This window comes from Neolamprologus brichardi, chromosome 15, assembly GCF_056152115.1.
Source record: "Neolamprologus brichardi isolate AB-2024 chromosome 15, ASM5615211v1, whole genome shotgun sequence".
Taxonomy (NCBI): Eukaryota; Metazoa; Chordata; class Actinopteri; order Cichliformes; family Cichlidae; genus Neolamprologus; species Neolamprologus brichardi.
Window position 1 is genome coordinate 6,677,665 of NC_142118.1, and position 26,495 is coordinate 6,704,159.

Here is a 26,495-nt window from a genome sequence, read left to right on the forward strand (position 1 = left end):
ATTTGTTTATGCAAAGCTCTCTTAAGATCCCATCACTCAGGATAAGGTCTGGACTTTGTCTTGGCCATTGCAACACCTTGATGCTTTTCAACCACTTTTCTGTAGAAAGTGGCTTGGAGCTGTGCTTGGAGCGACTGTGGCTCGGAGCTGTGCTTGGAGCGACTGTGGCTCAGGGGGTTGGGAAGTGCTTCTGTAACCGGAAGGTCGCCGGTTCGATCCCCGGCCTCTCTGTCCTTGTTGTTGTGTCCTTGGGCAAGACACTTTACCCTACCGCCTACTGGTGTTGGCCAGAGGGGCCAGAAGCCTCGCTTCTGTCAGTCTGCAGCTGTGGCTACAACCGTAGCTTGCCTCCATGAATGAATAGTGGCATTGTAAAGCGCTTTGGGTGCCTTGAAAAGCGCTATATAAATCCAATCCATTGTTGTGTTGCATGATGCAATTTGGGCCAAAGCCATCTTCCTGTAAAGCAGCTGGAGCTTTTTCTATGATGTTTTGGAAAAGGATGACTGAGTTGTTTTCTCCTTTATGTATCTATCTTTAACCTGTTCTCCTGCTCTGCTTTTTAAGAGGTTCTTGGTATCAAAAACAACCAAAATCATCACCCCTCCACCACCATGTCTGACAGATAGTGTGAGCTATTTGTGCTGATGTGCTGAGTTTGGTTTTCTCAGAACTGCATTATAAGCAGACATCTCCACCTTAGTAGTGTCTGTCCAAAGAACGTTGTTCCAGGTGTCATTTGGACAGTTTGTCCAGTTTTTTTCATATTCAGTTTTGCAACACTAAGCCCTGCTGCTGTTTTCTTATTAGAGAGAAGAAACTTTCTCCTGGCAATGCTTCCACTTTATTTTTGTTTATTTATTTATTTATTTATTTGCATTTCTCTGAACATTGCACACTCTGACCTTGGAGTGAATTTGCTAGAATGTCCGCTCCTGGGAAGCCTGGCGACTGTCTTGAATATTTTACACTGTTGAATAATTTTCCTCACTCTGTAGAATGATGGAGTTCAAATTATGTGGAAATGGCCGTCTATTTTTACTGGATTGATGAGCGGCATCGAGTGCTTCCTTAGGATCATCGCTGATACATTTCCTTCTTGGCATCGTGTTTACACACACCTGAACGCTGCAGGCCGGCAAACTACCAAAACCTCTGCTTTTATAGAGGTGATCAAAGTTGCTGATGAACAATTATTCCTTGGTATTGAAGGATTAGCTGAGTGCACCTGATTAGTAGCATTTGACTGTTACTTACCCTTTTAAATCCTATGGAAGCACTTTGTGCTTTGTTTGTTCACTTTGCAATATGTCATGTTTTGTAGTTGACCTAAGGTTGTATTTACCCATTACCCATCAAACTAAGCCAGTATAACTCACTGGTAAACTAAAGTAACCATCACAGTACTGCTTTGCCCTTAAAGTGTATGACAATCTAAAATTAAATGTAAATGAAGCAGCTGGAGCTTTTTTCATGATATTTTGGAAAAGGATGACTGAGTTGTTTTCTCCTTTATGTATCTCTCTTTAACCTGTTCTCCTGCTCTGCTTTTTAAGAGGTTCTTGGTATCCTTTTGATTAACTCCATTTTTCCTCTTCCTTTCCTTTTTTCAGAGCGCTTCTGCATTAAAAACAAAAAACACAAACATAGTCTACAGTGCATACCTATGTGTTTGATGATGAACACTTAAAAAGGTTTTCATGTCCCACTCACATAGGTCCCAAGTGGCATGGACTGCTGAGCTTGTGCCCACGGTGCCGATTTGACAATCTTGCCCAGGGTCAGACATTTTACTTGTTTGTTTTGCTGGCACTGGCAGAAGGGCAAGGAAATCATAAGCATTGATTGGCTGAGGCAGTTGTTGCCCCAGGGGTGTTGTTCTCTAGACAACAAGCACTTGGGAAGACGTGCTCCAACTCACGAGTCTTGGTAAAAGGGCCAGAGTTATGGGTGCTCATGTCAAGGCATAAAATCAAAGGCAGAGATACTCGCGAGCTGTTGTAATGCTGGACGCATGAGAGGTGACTGTCTTTTGTTAAAGAGCAATAAATTCCTTTTTTGGATGTTGCAATGGTGGAGGCGGAAGCCAGGAGTGTTTCATTTCATTACCTTACATTTTATCAATTTATGTCTCCATGGTAACACAGGGAAGATGTAATGTGCCTTAAATTTGATTAAAAAAACAATCTACCTTTTTTAGAGCAAATCACAAAAGTCCAGTAACTACAAGCAGAAGACACACAGACATGAAGATCATAATGTGTAAAAAAAAAAAAAAAAAAAAAAAAAGCGCAAAGTTTCAATTTGGAATCTTTTATTCATCAAATTAAATCATGTTACCGCTCAACAACAGACAGAAAAAACATTACTGCGATTTAATGTGCAACACTGTAACAGCCGTCTCAACCTTTCTGTCCTCTCTCCTCCAGCTCTGGTTCTTTTCCACTTCCTGTCCTTCAGAGTTCCTCTGAGTGGAAAGCTGATACGCAAGAAACAGAGTTCATAAAAACAAATTTTCAAAGTTAAATATTGCCAGATGGTGAGCGACACATACGACCAACTTTCCTTTACATGCATGAAAATAAATGGCTGACATTACTCAGCAATCAGTTTAAGACTGGGTGCATAAAGGGATGATTGTTTGCCTTTTGATTGGCCTTGAACTGTAGCACATCTTTCTGCTGCCATCAGTGTGAATCAGAATGACTTTTAGTTATTTTTGAATCTACGGTAAATGTTTTAAATGCAGTTTTAAATTGCCCTCAGCGGCATGTGTGCACACTTTGTCTATTCATCATAACCCTCTTAGTCAGCTACTGCAAAAGCTAAGCCCTTGATAAAACATTAGGCAGGATGAGCATCGCATGAATTGTTAATAACGGTCAAACAACTGATGGTTAATTTAATGTCAGGTGATGTTTTCTTACATGTGAGGCTTTCGGTTAGAGGATGAATACCTTCCGCCTCCTCATCAGGAGCTACCAGACTGGCTGCAAATGCCCACATCATCTCCAGCCAGTCAGTGCTCTCCTGAGGTGAGACTCCAGCAGAGCTTGATTTTATTGGACGAACTCCACCTAAAGCAAAGCAGAATAGAGATAAAGATCTCATGAATAGTATATAACTAAACAACAGAACCTTTCATTTTAATGTTTTATCTAAGCTAGAACGGCAAATCAAAGTTTCGCTGGAACGTAACTTTCTCTCAGACAGTGACCGAAACGAAGCACTTTCTAAGCACTTGTCTGCACCAAAAACCATACCACAAAGTCACTTAAAATCAGCTTTCTTCCACGTTCAGATGTTCAGTCTAAACTTCACCAGGTTGTCTACGTGCCTAAATGTGCATGGAATTACCGCTATGTGATTGGCTGATTAGATATTTGCATTAACAAACAGTTCAACAGTTATACCTAATAAAGTGGCCAGTGAATGTGTACTATCCTGTATTTATTTGGACTCTAATAGAGTATCTTTGCTTTCACAGTTCAAAAATAATCCTTAGTTATCTGATCTTGGACTTTGGAAACAAGCTGTTTTAGCTCTTCTCCCTTTAAGAGGGCTTTCTTCTGATTGGCTGTCCATCTCAAGCTCTTTTGACCTCACAGTCAGAGCTGTGTGTTCGAATATCCACTCCCACTGATATCGTGTAGAGACCAGAGTTGAAAAACCAAGGTGTCACAGAGGGTTTAGAGCAGTGTGAAGCCCGCCTGAGCTTTTGGCTCATGAGGATTACAAATAAATAGACTGATGTCATCAACTGTAACTTTGGCCATGTTTAACATCCAAACAGTAAGATTTTATATGACAGACGCTTATATAAGACTTTACCCTATGAAGCTGTTCAAGCTCACACACTATGATGGGGTTTGTCACAGTTCTGTAAGCCTTGGTTTGTTTTCACAACCATATGCTAGTATACTACCATAGTATACAATATGCTATATAGTATATACTATCTAGCATAGCATAACATAGTATAGTACACTATGCGACAGGTTTATGTTTTGAATTTGGGTGTTTATGTGATGTATGCTGGCTTAGAAGTCTCTGCTTGCCTCTAGTCCTCATACTTCTCTTCGCAATGGCGGCAGGGGGAGGAAGGCCTGAGGAGAGGAGGCACACAAGCACGACATTAACCGAAACTGCATCGTATGAAGTACACACAGGACGCATGCTGAGAGGAAAAGGAAGAACACGCACAATAGAAAGATAATCCACAACGAGAGCTGAGAAAAACAACGATCAGCAGCCTCTGCGCCTGACTGCATAGTTCGTGTTTTCAGCCACATATAGCGTTAGATTTACAGCTTTGCCGCTTTAATGCAGCAAAGATGTTAAAGAGAAAGAAAAAAAAGCTGCTCCCGAACACAAATCACACTTTCCATTAAAAAAACATTTTTTTCTCCATGATGCAGAGCACATGCTGAATGAGAGCACAGCAAGAAACCACAGCGGTATTAAATTTGCAGAAATATTAAAACATTCTTGATTAATTTTTACCTGGATTTCCACCCCTGATCTCATCTGCACAAATATAAATAGTTGTGACTCACTAATCTTTCCATTACAAGCACCCTGATACTGGATCTTTAGATCTTTAAGTCAGTAATACACAATTGTTTTTTACCAGTTACCAAAAATGTAAAAGGACTGAATTTTTATATAAATGCAGGTAGGTCCTTGACTTGTAACCTTGACTTGTATAGGACCAGAAGTCTTTTTTGAAAACTACAGATATCACTGCCGGGAGATTTGAAAAAGCGTGCAGGTTTACGGTGACTAGCATTGGCTTCATTCTACAGAGCTGGAAGCTTCGTCTATTTTTTACTCCGTCGCCTCTGTCAGTGCGCCCCAGGGTGGCTGTGGCTACAATGTAGCTTCCCATCACCAGTGTGTGAATGTGTGTGTGGATGACTGGATGTGTAAAGCGCTTTGGGGTCCTTAGGGACTAGTAAAGCGCTATATAAATACAGGCCATTTTAAGAATTTACCAGAATATACCAGAACTGGCTTTAGCAGGTCACCACTTTTTAGTCAGTTGTCCAATTACTTCTGTTTTTCTGTGTATAAATGTGGTTGTAATTCCTAAATAGTTCATAAATCCCTGCAATAAATAAGGACCTAAAATAAAAAAAATAAAAAAGTGCACTGTGGTGGCATACAGAGGCAAAAATAGAAAGATAATGACATCGTCACAGCATGAATTTAATTATCAGATCTGTATTTCAGGTCTGTAGCACGGTGGCACAGTGGGTGAGTTCAATTCTTTCTGTGTGGAGTTTGCATGTTTTCCTCGTGTTTGCGTGGGTTCCCTCTGGGTACTCCGGCTTCCTCCCAACTTGTGGGGAGAGGTTAATTGGATAATCTAAATTGCCACTAGGTGTGAATGTGAGTGCAAATGGTTGTCTATCCCTGTGTGTTGGCCCTGCGATAGACTGGCGACCTGTCCAGGGTGTACCCCGCCTCTCGCCCTATGACAGCTGGGATAGGCTCCAGCGACCCTGAAAAAGGATAAGCGGAAGCGAATGGATGGATCTGTATTTTAAACAAATAAGCAACAAATGTTAGTGACATAAAAAATATATATTCATGTGATGAAAATATTATTATTATTATACAGACTAATATATAAATGATCTATAAATATATATACCGGTCTAATATACTGTCCCTTGTTTTATTAATATCTATGTATAACTATTATATCTACACCCTGCCAAAAGTATTGCTTTTTTAAAAACGTGTCATATATATATTATATAAAATTATCAATATTTAATGTACAGTAGATCCACTGTATTCTCTGCAGTCTGCAACCCAAGTATCTGCTCAGTATCAAAATGTGGACCTGAAATATTAAACACTCTGCCTCAACCATAAACTGCTCTACAAGTGTTTTTTAAAAACTGATTTATATTTGTTCATCTTGTCAAATTGCCCCCCCGGAGTCGTCCACAAATTCACTCCACAGGCTGCTATGAACATGGCCCATTGTTTTTGTTTTTTTTGCACACGCATACACACACACCTTTTTAATTTACTTATTTGCCGATGAATAAAAGATCAAAGAAACAGTGAAGGAGATGAGGTGGGTTGTGTGTATCAAAAATGGTGGGAGTCTCGGCGTGTGATTTTGTCATGTTATTGTTTTAAATGCACGCTGGGTATCATAAGAACGACGACCGTGTTTTTCCCAAATTGGGTCAAATTGTTCTTTCAAGCTGAAGTCAAGTTTTCTAAATTTGTATGATCTGTCAGGAAACTGAGCCACTGTTTTTCCAGTAAGATATTTAGTTGTTTTATTTTTTGGCGATGGTTAAATCTATTAAGATAAAGGTTTGGAGTTGTCAAAGAGGACAGGTCAAGTAGAAGTAAAAGCAGAAGGGGATTATGGGATGGTGGATGCATTTTTATTAAGATCAAATATAAGAATTCAATAAGAAGACTTGATGTCTCTGAATTAAAAAATGAATAAATGGAGATTTCAATCAAGCTTACAACGACACACAATTATTAGCAATGAAACCAATGGACTTACCTCAGCTAAAAACATTTATAAAGGGCGACCTCTCCGAGAGGGCCACCAAGGTCCCAAATGATACGTATTTTTCTCCAATTGTGTCATTTTAAGGATTACCTTTTTCCACGGGAAATTGGGCGCTCGGTTTCCTACAAATTGCATTTCCAGCTAAACTATTATTCCCATAATGATTGTAATGGTGCTCTGGATTACATTCAGAGGCGGTGTTTTGTTGAATGAATGAAGCATGCCGTCTATTAACGACAAATGCATTAGTTAAACACACATTCAGCTAAATGTTTCCTCGTTGCAGTAATAGAAACTGTAATGTGATTTCTAGGTTGGATTACTGAACACGGGCGTGATTAGGTTGCAATCAAATGCTGCACGAGAAGCATTATGAAGACATGACGCTGGAATATTGTTTTCTGCTTCCTCCCCTCTGTGCCTTTTGAACACTTTTTTTGTCTACTTTAAAGGCTGTTTGTGTGTCACAGCTTCTTTAACTCTTTCTTAAACTGTCCAGTAATTGCTGCTGTGTCTGTTTATTGTCTTACCGAGCTGCACACGTGAGCTTTAAATGACTTGATCTCATGTGCAATCAGCTGATTAAGGCGTGACCTGTCGCTGCTCTGCCTGAATATATCTGCAAGCAGCCAAATATTAATTTATATTTTGGCTTCTCTGGTCCTGAAACTATTACCTGTTATTAAGCTGCTAAAAGTCCTTAAAACAAACTGTAATCATATGCTGCCGCTGCAGTGCAGGTGTTTTGCATCTGCCTCTCTGAGGAACATGCGAATTAGCACATTCATCAATACTCTGCATTTAGATAACTGTTGGCTCCGGAGTGCTAAATGGATTGTTTGGGGTTTCTCCGTGGATCTCTTTCAGTCTCTCTCTCCCAGGTGGAGGAAGCTTTCCGCCTGCTTCTCGCCCAGTGCGGAGGAGGTGCATAGGCTAATGGAGCCTCATAAAACAACTGATTAATGCACTGACATTTCTTTGATTGGCACTGCAGACACAGAGCCAGAGAGACAGGGAACAGGAGACCAGCTTTCTCCCTTGCTAACGCTCCCTCTCCTTCTTTTGATTGCTGTCACTCAGTTTCCCTTCCGCTCCACCTTTCTTTGTCTTTCTTTCTTTCTTTCTTTCTTTCTTTTCCAATCACATCTCTCTTCCACGTCGCGCCTCTTTAAATCTATTTTCTCTCACGCTCTCACTTTCATGTGCTTATCATCCAACTCTTCTCTCTTCTGCCTTTTGTTTTTGTTATGTTTTTAGTTTACTGCAGTTTAGCAGCCACATCAAAATGATAAAACACAAAGGATATAGATGAAAAATACAAATTGTGCAACAGAGATTTAAAAAAGAGAACCCAAGGGGCTCTGACTTCAGAAGAAAAGCGCAGAGTTCGAAGAGACAAAAACAAACTGGATAAGAGAAAATAAATGATACAAGAGAATATTAATGTTTTTCTTTCTATCCTTCCTTCATTCTTTCCTTCCTTCCTTCCTTCCTCCTACCTGGAATATTCTGAAATTCTTGGGGAGTTTTTGGCTTTGTATTCTGGTTCTTTATTCTTTATTATTTAGTCTTCTGGTTATGGAAATATATTACAATTCCTGTGATTGTGGAGTGGATCCAATGTCCGACACCTGACCTGTAGTTACCTGCTTGCTCTTGTTGTTGACTACCCCCCCCCCCCCCCCCCTTCCCTCCCATTGGCTTAGTGTAATCCTCTTCTGTGTCTGTCTGTCATTTCCTGTTTTATTTTGATAGTCTCTCGTTTTGTGTGCTTTCTGTTTAGTTTTGCTTTCTGTGTCTCATTGGTCGCTTCAGTCTTGCTCCCACCTGTTACTGTTCCCTGTCAATATTTGATCTCATTCTGCTCTTTGTCGTAATCGTCCTCAGCCTGTTTGAGTCCTTCCTCGATCTTTCCCTGCATGCGTCTGTTTGTTGGATTACTAGCTCCTGGTATAAGTTAATTTTGTATTTTTTGCAAGGGTTCAGCAATAAAGCTGTTTTCATTTATACTTTTGTCTGCCAAGTCCTGCATTTTGGGTCCTTCCCTGCCTAACAGACGTGACACCTTTTGCTTTTGCATTTCTCACGCATCTCGGCATTTTTCCATTCCTGTTTTTGTCATTTTTGTTTTTTACTTTCTTTTGAATTGCCTTTGTTATAGAGTATGTCCCTGAGAGTGTGGGGATCTCTGTCTCTCTAATTCCGTATGTTATCCCATATTTTTCGTGCAGTTTTTCTAGATGTCTCTGGTGCGATACTCACATCAGCAACATCATCCTCTCCACTCCTAAAGCAGATATCAAAACAGTCAAGGTATTTCTCATAATGCCGACTCACCTGTGCAAAAGACTAAAACAAAACGTTTTCTTTCTTTCTTTTTTCACGTCAAAACATACAGAGTGAGCGATCACGAGTAAAAACCCTTTCAACTTTTATGACCTTTCATTTTTAAGACTTGGACACCAAATGGTTTTATACATTTATCAAAGCCAACTGACTTTGGTCAGAGTGCTGTAAATATTGTGGCCTAAAGTAGAATTGTAAGTGTTTGGGATGTATTTGAAACTTTACACAATATCACTGCTGAACCTGAGAGCAGCAAAATCCTATATGTGAAAGTATCTTCCTATTATTATTATTCTTTTGGCTGCTTCCTTTAGGGGCCTCCACAGCAGATCATCTACCTCTATCTCACCCTGTCCCTAGAGTCTTCCTCTGTCACACCAACTCTCTGCATGTCCTCCTTCGCTATGTCCATCAATCTGCTCTGATGTCTTCTTTTTTCCTCTTGCCTGGAAGCTCCACCATCAACATCCTTTGTATCCTTTATATCGACAATGTCTGGGAGTACCAGGATGGACAGGATTAGAAATGAATACATCAGAGGGACAGCTGAGTGGTTTGGAGACAAAGTTAGAGAGGTTTGGCTGAGATTATTTGGACGTGCAGAGGAGGGATGGAGGATATATTGGGCAAGAGATGTTGAAGATGGAGCTGCCAACCTTTTTACTCTACCCTAACCCGTATTATTTGCAGCACTATTACCAAAGTCAGATAGACACCAAATGGTTTTATACATTTAAGTCTTAAATGCTCAAAGGGTTTTTATTCATCGCTCACAAGAGACTGAGTTTGCATATTTTTACATACAGTGCTATGAAAAATGATTTGTCCTGTTCCTGATTTATTGATTTATTTACTTACTTTTTTTGTCAGACTTGTTTCATATAATCAAGTAAATTTTAATATTAGACAAGGATAAACTGAGTAAATCTAAAATGCAGTTTTTAATTTCAGGGGGAAAAAGTTTTCCAAGGTTTTTCAAAGTAATTGCCCCCTAAACCTAATAACTAGTTGTGCCACCCTTGGCAGCAAGAACTGCAATTAAGCATTTGCGATAACTGGCTATAAGTCTTTCACATCGCTGTGGATGAATTTGGCCCACCCTTCTTTCCAGAATTGTTTAATTTGAGCCAGACTGGAAGGTTTGGGGACAAGGTATTTATGTCTGCAGCTCAATCAGATTTGGGCCACTCCACAACCTTCATTTTGTTTTTTTGAGCTATTCAGAGGAGGACTTGCTGCTGTGTTTCGGATCATTGTCCTGAGTGTGCATGAACTCCGGAGCAGGAACTTGTGGCCGGACATTTCCATCAGGAGTTTGGTTGAGAGTAGAATTCATGTTTCCATCAATATGGCAAATCATCCAGGTACCGAAGAAGCAAAGCCACCAGACCATCACGCTACAACCCCCATGTTTGACCGCTCCTGTGATATTTTATAGCAGTTGTATTGGGACTCAAACCTTCCAAATTGTTACTTGATGCGTTGCTTTTTGAGATATTTTAGCCTCACTTTGTCAGAAAGCTTCTATTTAAATGAAATCTAACTCAGCTTTCCAATAAGTGCAGTTAATCACAGTTAATTCATGATTTAGCAACATGGGCAATTACTTTTTCACACAGGGCTACGTGTAGGTTTGGATTTTTTCCCCCTTGATTATAAACACTTTAATTTGCAATCTGCCTGTTGTGTTTACTTGTGTTATCTTTGTCTAATATTTAAATTTGTTTGATGATCTGAAATGCAAAAAACAAAAAACTCTACAACTGTATTTCTTCTTTAATATCCCCAAAATGTCTTGTAGCTGTTTCATTTACACACACTGTTCTTTGCTGAAATGTTGTGATGGAAGAAAAGCCTTGTGTTAAAGCCCAGCATTTTGTCATTTTTCACCTTGGAACTGTTTGCTTCAAAAACTGAAGGATCATGTGCATCCTACATTGAGTTTCTAGAGAATCCCTGTGTACTCCCGTTCTCCGGTCTAGCCCCTCGGCAAAAGGTTTCCTTGACTTATATAAAGATGGGTAACTTTCATAAACAAGTAAACTCCCATTGAAGGACTCTGTTATTGTTCTACGTTAAAATGATCCTGAATTATCACGTTAGCAGTCATGGAAACATGCACCACATTAATCATCACTCAGACAGTCCAGACAAGCATGCAGTACACATGCTGGTTTTTATGCACAACACTAGGAAAGAACGAGGACACGCTGATGGGTAACAAACTAAAGAAAAATAAAAGCTGTGCAAATGATTGGAGAAACTGAAAGCGAGCACTGGGTCACTTAATGCTTTAATTAAAACAGTGGACTTCAGTCAGCACTTCTCAAACCATTTGGGAGGTTCAAGGCCAGGGACAGTGCTCTCCACAATTGCCAAATGAAAACACCAAATGATGAAATGGATTTTGGAGGAGCAGCGTTTTAGTAAAGTGCAAAAATGATGTCAAGGAGCACTGAGTCTATTCTGGACGCTTGTGACAGCCAAATACCTTTCTGTCCTTCATTTCCTTTAATTTGCCACCCATCCGTGGGCCTTGATAAATGCAGACTCTTTGCGCTTGGTGACAGAACAGAACAAGACTGAATTCCAGTGAATCTAAAGTAAATTAACAAAGGCTTGACATCAGAGCAGATCGACACTGTGTGCCTTAAGCTTAAAGAGCGAGTAAAATAACCGTTCGTTCTCCAAACAGACTGACTGTCTGGAGCCTTTAGGTGCTTTAGTCTTTAAGACTTGTTTCAAATACATTTTAAGAGGCATGTAAGGGCAATCATCCCAATCTAACCACCGGGATCAATGGATTCATTAAATGGGTGAAAATGTACATCGTTTTAGATGGAGGTTCATTTGTTCTGCAAGCGAGATTTGGGAAATCCAGAATGTAAAAAGCTATTATAGCTTATTAGCCTCTTAAAAAACTGAGATTTAGTGTCGATTTACCCGTTAAAGGTGAAAGTCAAAGCCTCCGAACTAAAGAAAAACATGCTGAGCAAAAATCACATCTATCCAGATTTGACTCTGGACAACTGCAGTCAACACTCTGAAAGCAAGCGGAGCAGTCAAACAGTGTTTTTGCTGTTGGTTTTACCAGGAGGTAAACACACGGGGTCGTCACAGTATGAGGTGTAGTCTTTGGATGGGATGGCAGGTGATTGACAGCATGAGCATGGAGGGGAATTGGAGGGGGGGTAAAGAAAGGGGAAAAGTGAGGAGAGGAGTTAGAGATGAGTGTGTTGGATGTGTGAGGCAGGCCTATCCTTACGCTGTAGGATAGTGATGGTGATGTGTAGTAGCAACCGGTGGGAGAGTAGAATAGATAGAAGGGTCACTATGTCGCTGTTGTACATGGAAAGAAAGGGAAGCTCAGTTGCAGTTTGATATTTAACTTTCAGTTATACTTGGCTTATTTAAGTTTGCCGAGAGTTAGTTATTATTCTTTTATGGCTTCAAAAAACTTCAAAAAAGAGCAAAAGAATGACCAGTAGGTATAGAAAGAAAAAATAAAGAAAACCAAATCAATTCTTTTTATTTATTTAGGGGACGTTTACTATACCTACAGCCTTTTTTTGCATTTTTCTTCCACAGCCAGGTGCTGCTTATAAAATGCACTTCATTAATTTATCATCAGCAAGTGTTTTCACTTTGATGAAAGCAGAAGTTTTGACAGTTTGCCGGTCTGGAGCATTCAAGTGTGTTAACACATTGCCAAGGAGGAAAGACAACAGCAGGGATCTTACAGAGGCAGTTGTTGCCCATCAGTTGGTAAAGGGTTATAAGGCCATTTCCAAACAATTTGAAATTCAGTATTCTGCGGTGCAAAAGAGGCTTCACAAGTGGAAAACATTCAAGACAGCCGCCACCCTTCCCAGGAGGGGACATTTCAGCAAATTAACCCCAAAGGTCTGATCGTGTTCAGAGAAACGGCAACAAACCAAAGAGCCACATCTCAGACTTTACAGGCCTCAGTTAGCATGCTAAATAGTGAAGTTCATAGCACTACAATTAGAAAAAGACTGAAAAAGTATGGCTTGTTTTGAAAGACTTCAAGGAGAAAACCTCTTCTCTCTAAGACGAACATAGCAGCATGGCTCAGGTTTACAAAGTTGTTTCTGAACAAACCACAAAAAATCTGGAAAAATGTCCTTTGGACACACAAGACCAAGGCAGAGATGTTTGGCCCAAAACAAACACCTCATCAGTAAAAATTTGGGTTTGTTTTTTTAGTCACAGGACCTGGGCACCTTACGTTCACTGCATGGACCATGGCTCCTCTGTATACCAAAGTATTCTGGAGTGGATGTGGAGACATCAGTCAGACAGATAGAGCTTAGCTGAGACTGGGTCAAACAACAGGGCAATGATCTCAAACACAGCACAAAGGCTGATAAAAGAAAAGAATCAAGGTGTTGCAATGGCCCGGTCAAAATCCAGACCCCAACCTGACTGAAATGCTTCGATGGGATCTTAAGATACTTGTGCATAAAGAAATGCTATAATCATTAATTAATTGAAGCAACGCTGCAAAAAGGGAGCATGAACTAAAATTCCTCCACAACAATGTGAAATGCTGATGAAGTTTTTTAGAAAACATTTACCTCAAGGGATTCGAGCTAACGATGGTTCTACAAGTTATTTAATCACGAGATGTAGTGGTTAACGCATTTGTTTGGCAATGAACGGTCACTGGTTTGAGACACAAATCCCCCTCAGGGCTTTGTCACAAAGAACATCCAGTGTAATTAAACATGTGGCGGTACCTCATGTGACAACCCCACAGGACTGTGTACAGTTTGTGTTGCATGTGTCGAATGCCCAGCTGAGACAAATATGACCAGACTGTTGACATGACCGGCTAGATGAACTAAAGCATAAGACCAAGGTGAATGAGATATTAAAAAATGTATAGGGTGAAACTGCAACCCAGCTCCCTTCCACACAATTAAAAGACAATCGTTTCATTATTGAAACTAACACTGTTTCAGAAGAAGCAGACACAAAGTGTACTGGATACAATGATGCTATCAGTGGAAAATAAACACATTCATTTAGACTAAAGGTGTGACTGAAACAGTGTTCATTTCGAGATAAATATCAAACCTGTTATGGATTAAATGCTAATTACAAGTTTACACTGACAATGTTAACATGCATACCAATGGATTCACCCTAACTGAGTTCTGAGTATTTAATCAACTGGGACAGTATTTAAGGAAATACACTTTTACAGAATCCTGCCTGAGAACTGGATGAGAAGATTGTGAAGCTCAACTAAGAATTCAGCTGGTAGATAATTTCCGCTGATACCGACCAGCTAAAGATACCGGCATCCATGTATGTGAGATATGCTGATATTACAAATTTTTTGTTTATTTTTATTTTTTTATTATGACAATGTGCATTAATATGTGCATGAAAACATTTTTAAAACATCAAAACATCAACATTAATAATCTGAAATGAGGGCAAACCCTAAAATACAATCTGGGTCAGACTCTAAAGTCTTATCCTGACATTTATATCCAAATATTAAGAAGCGACATCCTTAGCTTAGCTTAAAGAATCGTGTCCAAACAGCTCTACTTGCCAGTAATTACTTAAAATAACACTTTAACGTGTTACACTTTGATGTGCTAAAACCGAAGCGAATTTGTTGTCTTGTGCTGAGGTTATTTTTGACACGACCAGTTGCCAAGCAATCAGCTGCTGCTGCTGCAGGAAGTTGCTGATCTGAGTCAAGAAAATTCACCAAATAATCCTCTCTGAAAATGGCAGTTTCTCAGTTAGACCATTTGTTTCTTTTTCCAGGAATAAACACTAAAGATATAACGTAGGAAACAGTGAATTTTAGAAATGAGTTTAAAGTGTTTTTTCCTTCCAAACACTTTTTTTTGCTAATAAAAAGAAGCATCAAGAAGGGCATAAAATATGCCAACCTCTCTGGCGGCTTCTTGTCAATAAAGAAGCGGCTGGAATTTGTTTTTGCCTTTTTCAGAATGAATTCAAAGTGAAAGCAGTGTAATGTTCAGCTCTGCACCGCCGTGTCTCCGTGCTATATTATTGTGATTTACCACAATGGACGTTTCCCCTAATATATAAATTAACAGCTTTCTACAGATTTGCAAGCCTTAAGCAGAACTGAAAATGCTTAAGCAGAGATCTTCACTGTTGCATTCACTTCAATCAGCAGTGTGGTTGTGATCTCAGGCAAATTCATTTCCTGTTATCTCATGACAATGAAGCAATTAAAGCCGGATCAAAGCTAACAAAATGTGATTACTCGAGACAATTAAGTCATGAAATGGAGATAAAGGGATTAAAAAAATATATGAGAAAACAAAGCTGCTCCCCGTTTGTGTAATGTGGCAACAGCCGATGCGCAGGATTCCACTGATGTCCACATTAAGCAGGTTATTAAATGAATCATTTTACTTTGTACGGCTCAGTGCTGTAATCAACCCCTGTGACTCCATTATTAGTATGCATGTTAACACCAGAACGCACCCTTTCGATCCATTCTACGGCCGTATGAGTGATATTTAGGAGGAAATGAGGAGCTACTGCCCTGATAAATAAGCTAAGAAAATGGTAGACTAATTAATGTTAAAGTTTAACTGATTATGTGAACAGGAGGAAATGCATTCGCTAAACCAGTGTGTGTCAAGAAGATGGGAAACACACCTCGCGTTACTCTGAACAGAACTGGCATTAAAGCAAAACACACACATGTCGAGGCACATGTGGTGAAAGCAACAAGGAGATGGTGTGTGTCCCATAGTTTGACTCGGTGAAAATGATGTCCACTTTTGAAGTTTGCTTCAAAAATGTCTGAAGTCTTGTTGGAAAATGCTCGGATGAAATATGGAAGTGTGAAATGTGGAAAATGGGTGATTGATGAGTGGAAGGAAAGTGTCATTAGGCATTATAAAACATTACAAACACTTCATGATAACAGTTAATAATAAAATATAATAATAAACAGTTAAATAATAAAATTATGAGAATAAAATGCTGAATTAAGTTCGGGATTTTTAAGAAGAAAAGTAAACAGACGTTACCTGCCAGAGTTTTATAATCGAGCAGATCAAACAAAACGATAGCCACTGCTGACCACGTGATGATAAGAGCCACGACCATCAGCCAGGCCATTGGTGAGGTGAATGTTAATATGACATCATCCAGAAATGTCCTCTGATTGGGCTGAGATGGAGAGGCCACCTCCCCGACGCTGGTCTGACTGCTCATTGGTGAAGATAGCTGGGAGCAGAGGGAGAGAAGAAGAAGGAAGGAGACGGAAACTTGAGTTTGGAGGGGGTCTGGGCATTGAAATACTTGCAAGAATGTTTAAAAAATTAAAAGCATCAGTGCACGACCCATTCAGTGTAAAGTTACTGAATCCCCGACTGATTACTGAGCAATATTGGCCTGTGCATTGGCAATTTTGCACACAATATAATATAATTTTATATAAAAATGCATTCTCAATATTGTATCGTTGTAATAGTGCTAAACTAACACACTTTATATTTTGACTCAATTCTTTATTTAATTTATTTAATTAATTTTTTAATGCCTGTTATTTATGTATATTAATTTAATGTAAGCTTTGTTTGTTAATTCGTGAAGAGTATTTATACGGTACTTTCATTGCTCAGTGTAACCATTGTGTTTTGCAGTGTAGAATACATTACAATAGTGAGAAATCTAGTGATTCATTCCAGCATGGCATGAATAACATGTCAAATAATTTCAATTTCATGTTTTTTTATTTATTTATTTTAGGAATAAGTGGGGCATAATTTCAGTGAGACATTGCTGATGAGTTGTGTTTTTTGGGGTAAACAGTAAAAAACGTGAGTAGTTTCCAGAACTTGAAAAAATTATGCAAACTCGCTGCCTTTGAATAACTAAGTACAGCTCGTTTAAGGTGACTAAGTTAGGGCAACTCATTTATTTTGAGTACAAGCACCACAAGGCAAAAAGTATTTAAGTGTATTATATTCAAGAGAAGATAAACAGTTCTTCAGCCATTCTCTCCAAACTCGGGCTAAAAGTAAATGTAAATAGCACTACTGTGCTACTATTTAACATAGATTTGCAACAAATTGCTTCTTTTAAGTGTAAAGTGACCATGACAAGCTCGAAACGTGAGTTCAAATGCACTGCAACTTAAGGAAACACAGGAAAATAGAAAAATGCTGAGAAAGCCTACAAAACTCAACAGAAGTGTTTTTGGGGGAAGCAATAATGTGACGGACCAGCTGCAGAACGATAGAAATGGAAACATTAGAATGATGACACACTTAAACAAAGTGAAGGATTCATCGGTGTTGTGAGGGAGAAAAAGATGTGGATAATGTTTGTTGTTTTAATCACATGACTCAGTAATAATACTGTAGATACATGTTTGCTATTAGCCGTTTACTGTTAGCTTGTCACTTCTGCAGCTGCGCTGTAGCATTATTGTCTCCACAAAAACACTTCTGCTGTATTTTGTAGGGTGTTTTTATTGTTTTGTTTTGTTTTTTTGTGAAGCGTTTTTTTTTCTATTCCAGTCGTGTTCTATTCATATTTTATATATTTATTTTATCTTTTATTTTTTACCTCTCAGGGCCACCGTAGGATGCATTAAAATAAAAATCAAAAATATGGCTGAAGAAGAAGGAGTTTTGTTAAATAATAATATAATAAGATGTACATATAAGTGTATCCATAAATATTAAGTGATAACAAAACCGTTACCTAGTTAACGCTCAGTTCTAGCTTACTTACCGACAGTAGTTTACCAAAAAAGTTTCTTTTGTGACTTAAGTTAGGGTAGTTTTCCTAAGAGGCGTCCAAGGTTTTAAAGCAATGTTTAACAGAAACAAATAATCTGATATTAAATGACAATTAGCATTAAAACAGATGTTTCAAGCATTTTAAAAACTACACAAACCTCTGGAGCGTTGGAGGGCTAAATGTTTTGTGGTCCTGAACTGAGAGTGAATGCTGGTTACAAGAGTTGCTACATTATGCAGATATGTTACCACCACAAATTCACTGCACCCGCACTGTCAATTTGTGCTCAATATAACAGAGTAACTGGCACGTCTGTGGCATTGATGTTAGCAGCTCAATGCGCAGCAGGTGTTTATTTATGCAGCATTTTGTTTTTCTACGTCAGGATGAACACAAGCTGCATGAGGAGGAGAGGGGCAGAGCGACAGAAAGACGAGGGAGAGAGAGACAAACAGAAGAGATAAGACGATTACATCCCCGCTCCAAAATCGGCGCTTCAAGACAAATTACTTCTCTAAACAAAGTTTTCATCACTGTATGGCAGCGGGGGCCGCGCTCCAGTAACATGATTACATGCCCGTGTTAGGTTGTTTGTGCTCATTATGTGGCGCTTGGGATGATTCTTTTTTTCTCTCCCCTCTTTCTGCGCCTGCCTCTCACGCGGCGTATCTGCTAATATGAAAGGGGAGATTTGAAGAAACTGCTCTGTATCCTTCTCTTTAATTAGACTCTGAAGGATGCAGATCCATGTGAGTGCTGCGTGCTTTGTGCAGTCTGGTTTAAGCATTCATTATGAAAGTCTCATTAAGAGAATCAGCTGCTGTTTCTCACCTTTGATGCCAATTAACTTAAACTCAGTATAGAGTGGTGACAATGTTTTTGCTGTCCTCTTATTACATAATGAATGTACCGCAAGGCAAAATGCATCCCATGTTATTTCTCCACTTTCTTCTTCTGATGAGTTAAACCCAGTCACGTGGGTATCTGGGCTACATTGTACTCTATAAAGTAGCAGCTATTATTTCTTGATATTTTGCAAAGAAAATGGGAAACAGGTGCTCTGATGTATTGAAGCATGTGTAGACATTTGTGGAAATACTGTATATAAGGCAAACCGGACAAATCTAATGGGCTTGAAAGTCAAGATTTAGTATGACCACCTTTGTCCTTCTCCAGGCGTCTTTAAGGAGATTCAAAGCTGTTCTTTAGATGTTGGCTTCCTTTTGTTCTGTTCTCTGTCAAGATCATCCCAAACTGCTTCACAAATTTTGAGGTTTGGGCTCCGAGGTGGCCAATCCATGACCGATAGTGTTATATAGTGTGTTCTTTTATCCACTTTTACTGCATTGACAGCGTGTTTCGGATCATTGTCATCCTAAGAAAGTGAAGCCATTTCCAACTTGACAGTTTCTAAAGGGTATTGCATGATGGATTGAAATCCAGCAACAAACTCCCCAACACCACTGGCTCTAATGCAGCTCAAAACCACCGCAGAGTTTTCATCCTATTTTCCATGCTATAGACGTTTGTGATCTCACTGTTGGACCTCCCTCCTGACCTGGCGATTTGAACCAAATATTTCAACTTTTGATGAATCAGTCTGTTGATTTTCTGTCCAGTTCTTCTGTAATTTAGCATACCTCTGCCTTTTCTCCCTATTTCCCTTCCTTAAGAATGTTTTTTTGATAGCCACCCCTCCACTGAGAGCCATTTCTGATGGCTTTGACAAACAGAAGGTGGATCACTGAAGGTCCAGATGCATCTCTCAGGTCTTGTTTAAGACCTGAGACTTGAAGATACTGTTTATCAGCTGTTTGTAGGCCTGCCTTCTTTTGTGCTTCACTTGACCAGTTTCCTTAATTTTTTTTAAGCGCATAGTGCACGCCATGCGATAGGCTGCAAGTAACAAAGTTCTTAAAGATCCAATTTAAAATTGTCTCTTTGCTCAGTTGTTTGTTCTGTGCAGGCAGAACACTGATTCATCTGTTGAGTTAGGTCCTTTTTTTTTTTTTTTTTTGCTTGAATGATTCACAGGTCAGTGTTAAGTGGACACACACCATGCTGCAATATATCAAGTCTCAACTAACAGCTCTTTGAGAATCACCTTGTTTGTACAAAAATAATATGTCAGGGCTGTGCTATCTTTTACATTTTTCACACATTCAATTCTTTCTTTTTTTCCAGCATGGAGTTCAGAAAGTAAAATGTTAAGATTCGGTAGCTGGTCTCGGGCTGACCTTTCTTTTTGCAGCGTTCAGTTAACAAGTTGCAAAATCAATTTAACATAATTCTACCCACTCACACCCTAATGCACATTTGTGTGTTCGTCTGATTCGAGAAAGCTGAGCATTGATCTGGTGAACAACAGCTGCCGTCTGTGTTATTTCAGCAGCTGAGCTGAGAGCGCGTGCGCGTGATATAAAGGCCGACCATTGATCAAGCGAAGCCTTGGCAACAGTTAGTCGGGCCAACATATTGATTTGCAGCAGGTAAAACAGCAGCAATGTTACAATGACAGAAGGACTGGAGAGCGGTCAAAATCTCCTGCAGCAGGTAGAGGGGAAAAGCTGCACAGTGCAAAGATCCACTTCACTGTTCTGCTCCTAAATGTATTAATTAAGTTTATTTCCTCTGTGTTTGAAAGTTTCCGTCAAACTGTGTGTCACAGTCTGCAACCTTTTCCCTTTTAATTTTCCTCACTTGCTTTGCTTTATTTCCTGAATTAGACTTAAACGGGACCTGTTTGCTCATTTTTAAATTCAATAACATTATTTTTGGACTCAACTAGAACAGCTTTGTATGAACCTGATATTTAGATTCATATGCATTAGTTTAAAATGAGTATTCACCACTGCAGCAGTGCATAGAGTCGTGGTATATAGTCTTTGAATTATAAGGTTTCATATACAGTATGAGAACTTTGTTAAAAAACTGGGTGATCTTAGTCAGGTCTTAAAATGATGTAAATAAAACCACAGATGAACAACAACACATGACATATTCCACTGTGTCATTATTTACTGAACCAACACTAAACCTCACTGCAGGAGCAGTGAGTGAAAAACCAAGTACACCCTGACTGCTTCCATAGGAATTAAGTAACAGTCACTAATAAATGCACTTGATTAATTGTCCATCAGCAAGTGTGAGCACCTCTATAAAAGCAGAAATCTTGGTAGTTTGATGGTCTGGAGCATTCAGATGTGTGTTAACATGAGGCCAGGGAGAAAAGACAACAGCACTGGTCGTAAAGAATTAATTGTTGCGGCCGATCAATGTGGGAAGGGTTATAAAACAATTTCCAGGCAATTTGATCTCCATCGTTTTACTGTAAGAGAGATCATTCACAAGTCAAAGACAGTTTCTCATCTTCAATGAAGTGGACAAAAAGCTGAAACGCTACATCTCAGACTCTACGAGGGTCAGTTATTCCCAGGAGAACATGTTTTGGACCATGGCAGCATGGCTTAGGTTTGTGAAGCTGCATCCTAACAAACCACTTCTGAACTTCTGTAACAATCTGTCTTTTGACAGATGACACTAAAGCGGACATGTTTGACTAAAATATACATCGCTGAACATTGATGAACACCAAACAGAGCGTTCCAGCACAAACACGCTACACCAACTGTCCAGCATGGTGGTGGAAAGGTGATATTTTGGGTTTGTTTTCCAGCCAAAGGACCTGGTCACTTTGCAGTTATTGAGATGACCATGAACTCCTCTATATACCAAATTATTCTAGATTCAAATACGAGACCATCCATAGGACGGACAAAGCTTGGCCCACACTGGGTCACTGAGCAGAACATACGGTGGCCCTGAGAGGCCAAACGGACTGCAACTTAAGGAAACACCAGCAATAAGAAAAATGCTGCAAAAGCACACAAAACACAATGGAAATAGGAAAAACGACAACGGAAATAGGAAAAAAACACAAGGGAAGTGTTTCTGGGGAGACAATAACCCGACGGACCAGTATAGCGCTTTACTAGTCCCTAAGGACCCCAAAGCACTTTACACATCCAGTCATCCACACACACACATTGGTGATGGCAAGCTACATTGTAGCCACGACCACCACCAGTAGGCAACAGGTGAAGTGTGTTGCCCAAGGACACGACAACCGAGACTGTCCGAGCTGGGGCTCAAACCGGCAACCTTCCGATTACAATGCGAACTCCCAACTCCTGAGCCACGATCGCCCCAACATAGTCAAAATGCTTAGCCATGCTGCCACCACCAACAACAACAACAGCATACTTTGTGAAAATAATGCATTATTTCTGTATATTTTAGTTCCAAAAGGGCCAAGATACACAATTTTGTAAGTGGGAGATTGATTACAGGAGACTTTATAGGTTTTGTTTTTCAGTGATAAATCATGTCAATACGATACATTAACCTCCTAGGACCTGGCGTCTACATATGTGGACATAACATTTTGGGTTGTCTAGACCAAAATACTAAATTTTGCTCTACAAGAGCCTGATGACCACTTATGAGGACATTATACTGCCACTGTTCTATTGAAATTTTAAACAAATATCCTCATATGTGGATCTCATTTTTTTCACAAACAAAAATCTGTTAATTTTTTTTTTTTTTTTTAAATCCGGTAATTCTTTATTTTTACATTCATCAGGTCCCAATCAGCCCAAATAGCAAAGAGATATTAAAAATGCGTGCCGGGTCTTAGGAGGTTAAAGAAAAAGGCTTTTTTAAAGAATGGCACACCCAAAAATAACTAAAACTACATCACCACAGACAACTGTAGATGCTGGAAAAGACTTTCCAAAAGGTATCTCTTGTAATGTGGAAACAATATGGATTTGAGAACATCAGAGGGACAGCTCAGGTTGAGCGATGTAGAGATAAACTTGGTCTGGTCTGGGCACGTAAGAAGGAGGGACAGTGGCTATATTGGGGAATGGATTTTGAACATGGAGCTGCCAGGCAAAAATGGGAAAAAAGGAAGACCACGGAGGAGATTCATGAATGTGGAGAACATGCAGAAGGCTGGTGTAGAAGAGGAGGATGCTAGGGATAGGGTGAAGTGGTGGAAGATGGTCAGCTGTGGCAGCTAAAGAAAGAAGAAAGAAGAAGAAAATAGCTGAGGCGACTGCACAGTTCTGCCAGCATGTATAATACGTCTTGGTTGCCGTACCCAATTAATACAGCAGACATGAATAATAATTTACACCAACTGGGAAAAGCATTCAGAAGATAAAGAAACTGCTTTCACAACAACAAACTGTGTTTGAACATTTCTGATCTGAGAAATGCACCAAAGAGAAAGAAATGTAATGCACTCCGCCTTCAAATACAGACGACCCAGCCCACCTGCTGTTACCCTCGAGCTCTGAGCTTGATCCGCACTCACACACACAATGGCCGACTGGTGCTGCTGCCTCCTCCACGACAAAGGAATGAGCAGAATTAGAACAATGTGGGTGCCGACAACTAACTGGCAAATGAAAGGGCAAATGAAAGACAACAACAGCTTGGTCAGAACTCTGAGTCACCGAATGCTGTAAGGAGGAGTCAGCACAGTACTGCTTACAAAGTAAACTTGCTAGTAATGTTTCCAGTTTTGAGCTGCTTTTATTTCACCGTAAAATGACGGTTTGTCTCATCAGGAAAGCCCAGATGTTCATGAGTGTGAATGCAGGGTTTTTTGGGGTTTCTTTTGCATTATTGTCCTCGTTACTTTGATATACAGCACCAAATACAACCCAAACAACTGATAAATGCTTGTTATCAGGATGATAAGTTCCTAAAATTGTCATGGATTTACTGCATGGAGGTGAAAATATATTTGCACATGTGGTTCAGTTTCTGGGCACGATAAATGAAGAGTTATTTATATGTGAGTCTTTTCTCTTTATTCTATTTTACAAGTTATTTGATGGCACAGAGGAACAGGAAAAAGAGTAAAGCGTGAGAAAAAAAGAAAGGCAAGTGTTTCAACATCAGAGCGAGTGTTTTCAAATGCAGTTGTTCCCCACCTGGGGCTCAGGACCCCCTGTGGATATGAAGACATGTTAGAGAGACCCCAAGATGCTTTGAAAGAAAGAAAGGGGAATATATCTTTTTTCTTTCTTTTGGAAATTTCGATTCTTTGAACTCTGCAGGCTTTAATAAATAACACACGTAGCTCAATTTTAAGGGGGTCACAAGTGAAAAGGGTTGGTAGGCACAGGTTTAACGGGGGCATAAAGGATGAATTATGGTCCTAACAACAGTGCTGAGCAAAAAGTTGCTTTTTCACTAGATTTTGTGCTGACAGTGTGATGTGGTTTTCCATCTTTGCCAACTGCTAATTTCAAAGCATAGTACATTTAGTTTATAGTTTTTAGACATGTTGGCTTTGGAATTGCAGGTAAGTGCTCAATATCATTACATCCATGCAGAAAGAGAGCAACTGGTCATCATATAGAATTAAGTCATGAAGGAGAAATTTAATGTAATTTTACTTGCAGTCTTGAGCAGTAGGTCTCCAGGCTTTCAGAAGGTCTTTCAAATTTTTTCTGTTTTTTCATGCTTTTTCAGTCTAGTCCTTGTACCAGACCGTTTTCACAAAGTTTCCTATGTTTGTTGAGCCACTTAACACTGACAATGAATCATTCAAGGATCAAAAAACACCTAAGTAAAAGGATGAAGCAGTGTTGTGTCTACCTATAACAGACAACTTAGCAAAGGACCAATTTTAATGTGTCTCTTTAGGCACTTTGTTAGTAGCAGCCTGTTAGAAAAATGCATAGTTTGTTTGCATTTTGTCATTGAAACTACAGAAAATGACAAAGATAGCACAGTCTGACAGATATATAAGAGTATTTTTGTACCAACAAGGGGACTCCTAAAGAGCTATTACCTGAAAACTTGCTATATCTCTGCATGGTGTGCAGTTTGTCCTTAATAGATTTGACGAAACTGGACAAGTGGAGGACAAGAAAAACTATCACGAGTAAAATCTGTCTATAACAGAAAAACAGTATGTCAAAGTCATGCCCTTAAGAAATAGGAAAATATCCAGCAAAGACCCAAAACAGGACCCGAGACATTAATCTGGGGCTTCAGTTGATCCATCTACTGTTCAATGAATCCTGACCAGAAATGGTTTCAATGGAAGGGAGACTATCAAGAAACAATTCTTAAGGAAGTGAAATAGGGAGGAATAAGATTTAGAGTGAAAATCAGTGGTAACAGGTCCCAAGGAGTGGTAAACCCAGCCATCAGTAAAACATGATGGAGGCTCTGTTATGATTTGTGGCTGAAATTTGTTTGGCAAGCTGAAGAATCCATGACTGATAGTGTTCATTGTTTGTTTTTCTATCCAGCTGTGGCACGATCACCAACACCAATGAATAGCATCTAAATGGGAGTCTTATAGTCTACACCTCATGTGTGCACATACTTCCCATTTTCCTATAATTCAAAATTAAAACGAATGAGGGTTGTCTCAAGACTTTTGCACAGTACTGTAACAGCCACTAATGTCTAATCACAATGTCAAGAACACATTTTTAAACTGACCCTCAGTTTAAAAGACCAGTTGTGGTCCCTTCAAAACCTCAAGAGGAAACAGTGACATAAGAGATATGGCCCAGATGGTTCTCCATGTTATTAATAGCGCCATCTCACTGGCTGTTAGTTACCTAATATCTATTTTAAATGACAATTAAAAAAAGAGTAACTGGGTGGATTGCAAACACTCACATTTCTGTTTTGAATTTATTATTTTTATAACTTTTAAAAGAGTGAAATGGATTTTTAAAGTACCTTACTCTTTGACGTTGCTGGATGTTCACTGATAATCTTCAGTCCTTCAAGGGCTCCGGGAATGCTGTGTTACCATAGAAACAAGTATGTAACTCCTTGTCAAGTCCTGTTTTTGACCCGAGTCGATTATGAGAAAAGAAACACTCAAATCATACGGCAAAAAAACACAAAAAATTGTCTTAAGCCAGATCACAGCGGGTCTAAAAATACACAAAAACTTTCCCACAAGTGGCGTGAAACTGGGATAAAATCCAAGAAATTAAGTTTTGTGTCCCAAAAAGTTACCAGGGCGAGGTTTCTGAGATTTCAGTGCTGGAGAGAGTGGGACAGAAAGGGAGAGACTGATAGAAAGAAGCAAGGAGACGGAGTTTGACCCACTGAGTGTCACCCAGCCCCTCCGAGGGTCCAAAATAGACAGATGGGGAAGGGAGAGAGGGAGGGAGCAAGGTACGTAGAAAGGGTGTAAAAGGAACAAAAGATTTAAAGAACAAGGAAAAAGGCAGGAAGAGAATACAGGGAAGAGACGAAGGTCTAAAAGTCTCCTACTCACATATCCCAGAAACACAGAGCTTATTAATCACCAGCAAACAGCTGATATTTCATCAGTGTTTCCTCTGAGAGGCCCATTTCCTCACCTCATCTCACCCACACTGACTTCCTAACTGTAAACAAATATAAAGACAATTCCTTTACATCTGCAAATTGAATTAAGTAGTACTATTATGATTAAATGCTTGGTGGTTCCTCGATAACACTGACAAAAGTACATTTTACAAGATTATCAGGGGTCCAAGCAGATTCACTGTGTGCCCTTGACAAGAACTTCAAGAAAACAGAAGCACTTAAAACTTTTAACTTTCTAAATTTCCCAACCTTTCCCAGACTTACTCCAGGGGAAACATGTTTCCTCCTCAGTGCCCAGGCTTGTCAAATGGAGGTCAAAGTGAAGAGTAAATAAGTGAATAAATACCTAGCTGAGCCCCATGTGAGATTTTAGGCCTTGTCAGACACTGTTTTTTGGAGGCCCAGTTTAAAC

General features: G+C 39.5%; 1 protein-coding gene across 3 annotated transcripts; it reads right to left on the reverse strand.

The window, feature by feature from the left end:
• Positions 1 to 2,297: 2,297 nt before the first annotated feature.
• trdn (triadin) lies at positions 2,298 to 26,495 on the reverse strand. 3 transcript variants are annotated; one of them, XM_087852140.1, is made up of 7 exons: positions 26,348 to 26,495; positions 25,460 to 25,523; positions 15,955 to 16,153; positions 11,988 to 12,029; positions 4,059 to 4,106; positions 2,928 to 3,077; positions 2,298 to 2,479 (listed from the first exon to the last, which is right to left on the reverse strand). In XM_087852140.1, the coding sequence occupies exons 1-7, from the start codon at positions 26,359 to 26,361 to the stop codon at positions 2,457 to 2,459; spliced, it is 540 nt and encodes a 179-aa protein (XP_087708266.1). In that variant the 5' UTR covers positions 26,362 to 26,495; the 3' UTR covers positions 2,298 to 2,456. The 3 variants fall into 3 exon arrangements, with proteins under 3 accessions (XP_087708266.1, XP_087708267.1, XP_087708268.1); XM_087852141.1 differs by lacking the exon at positions 11,988 to 12,029; XM_087852142.1 differs by lacking the exon at positions 26,348 to 26,495 and having other exon boundaries at positions 25,465 to 25,865.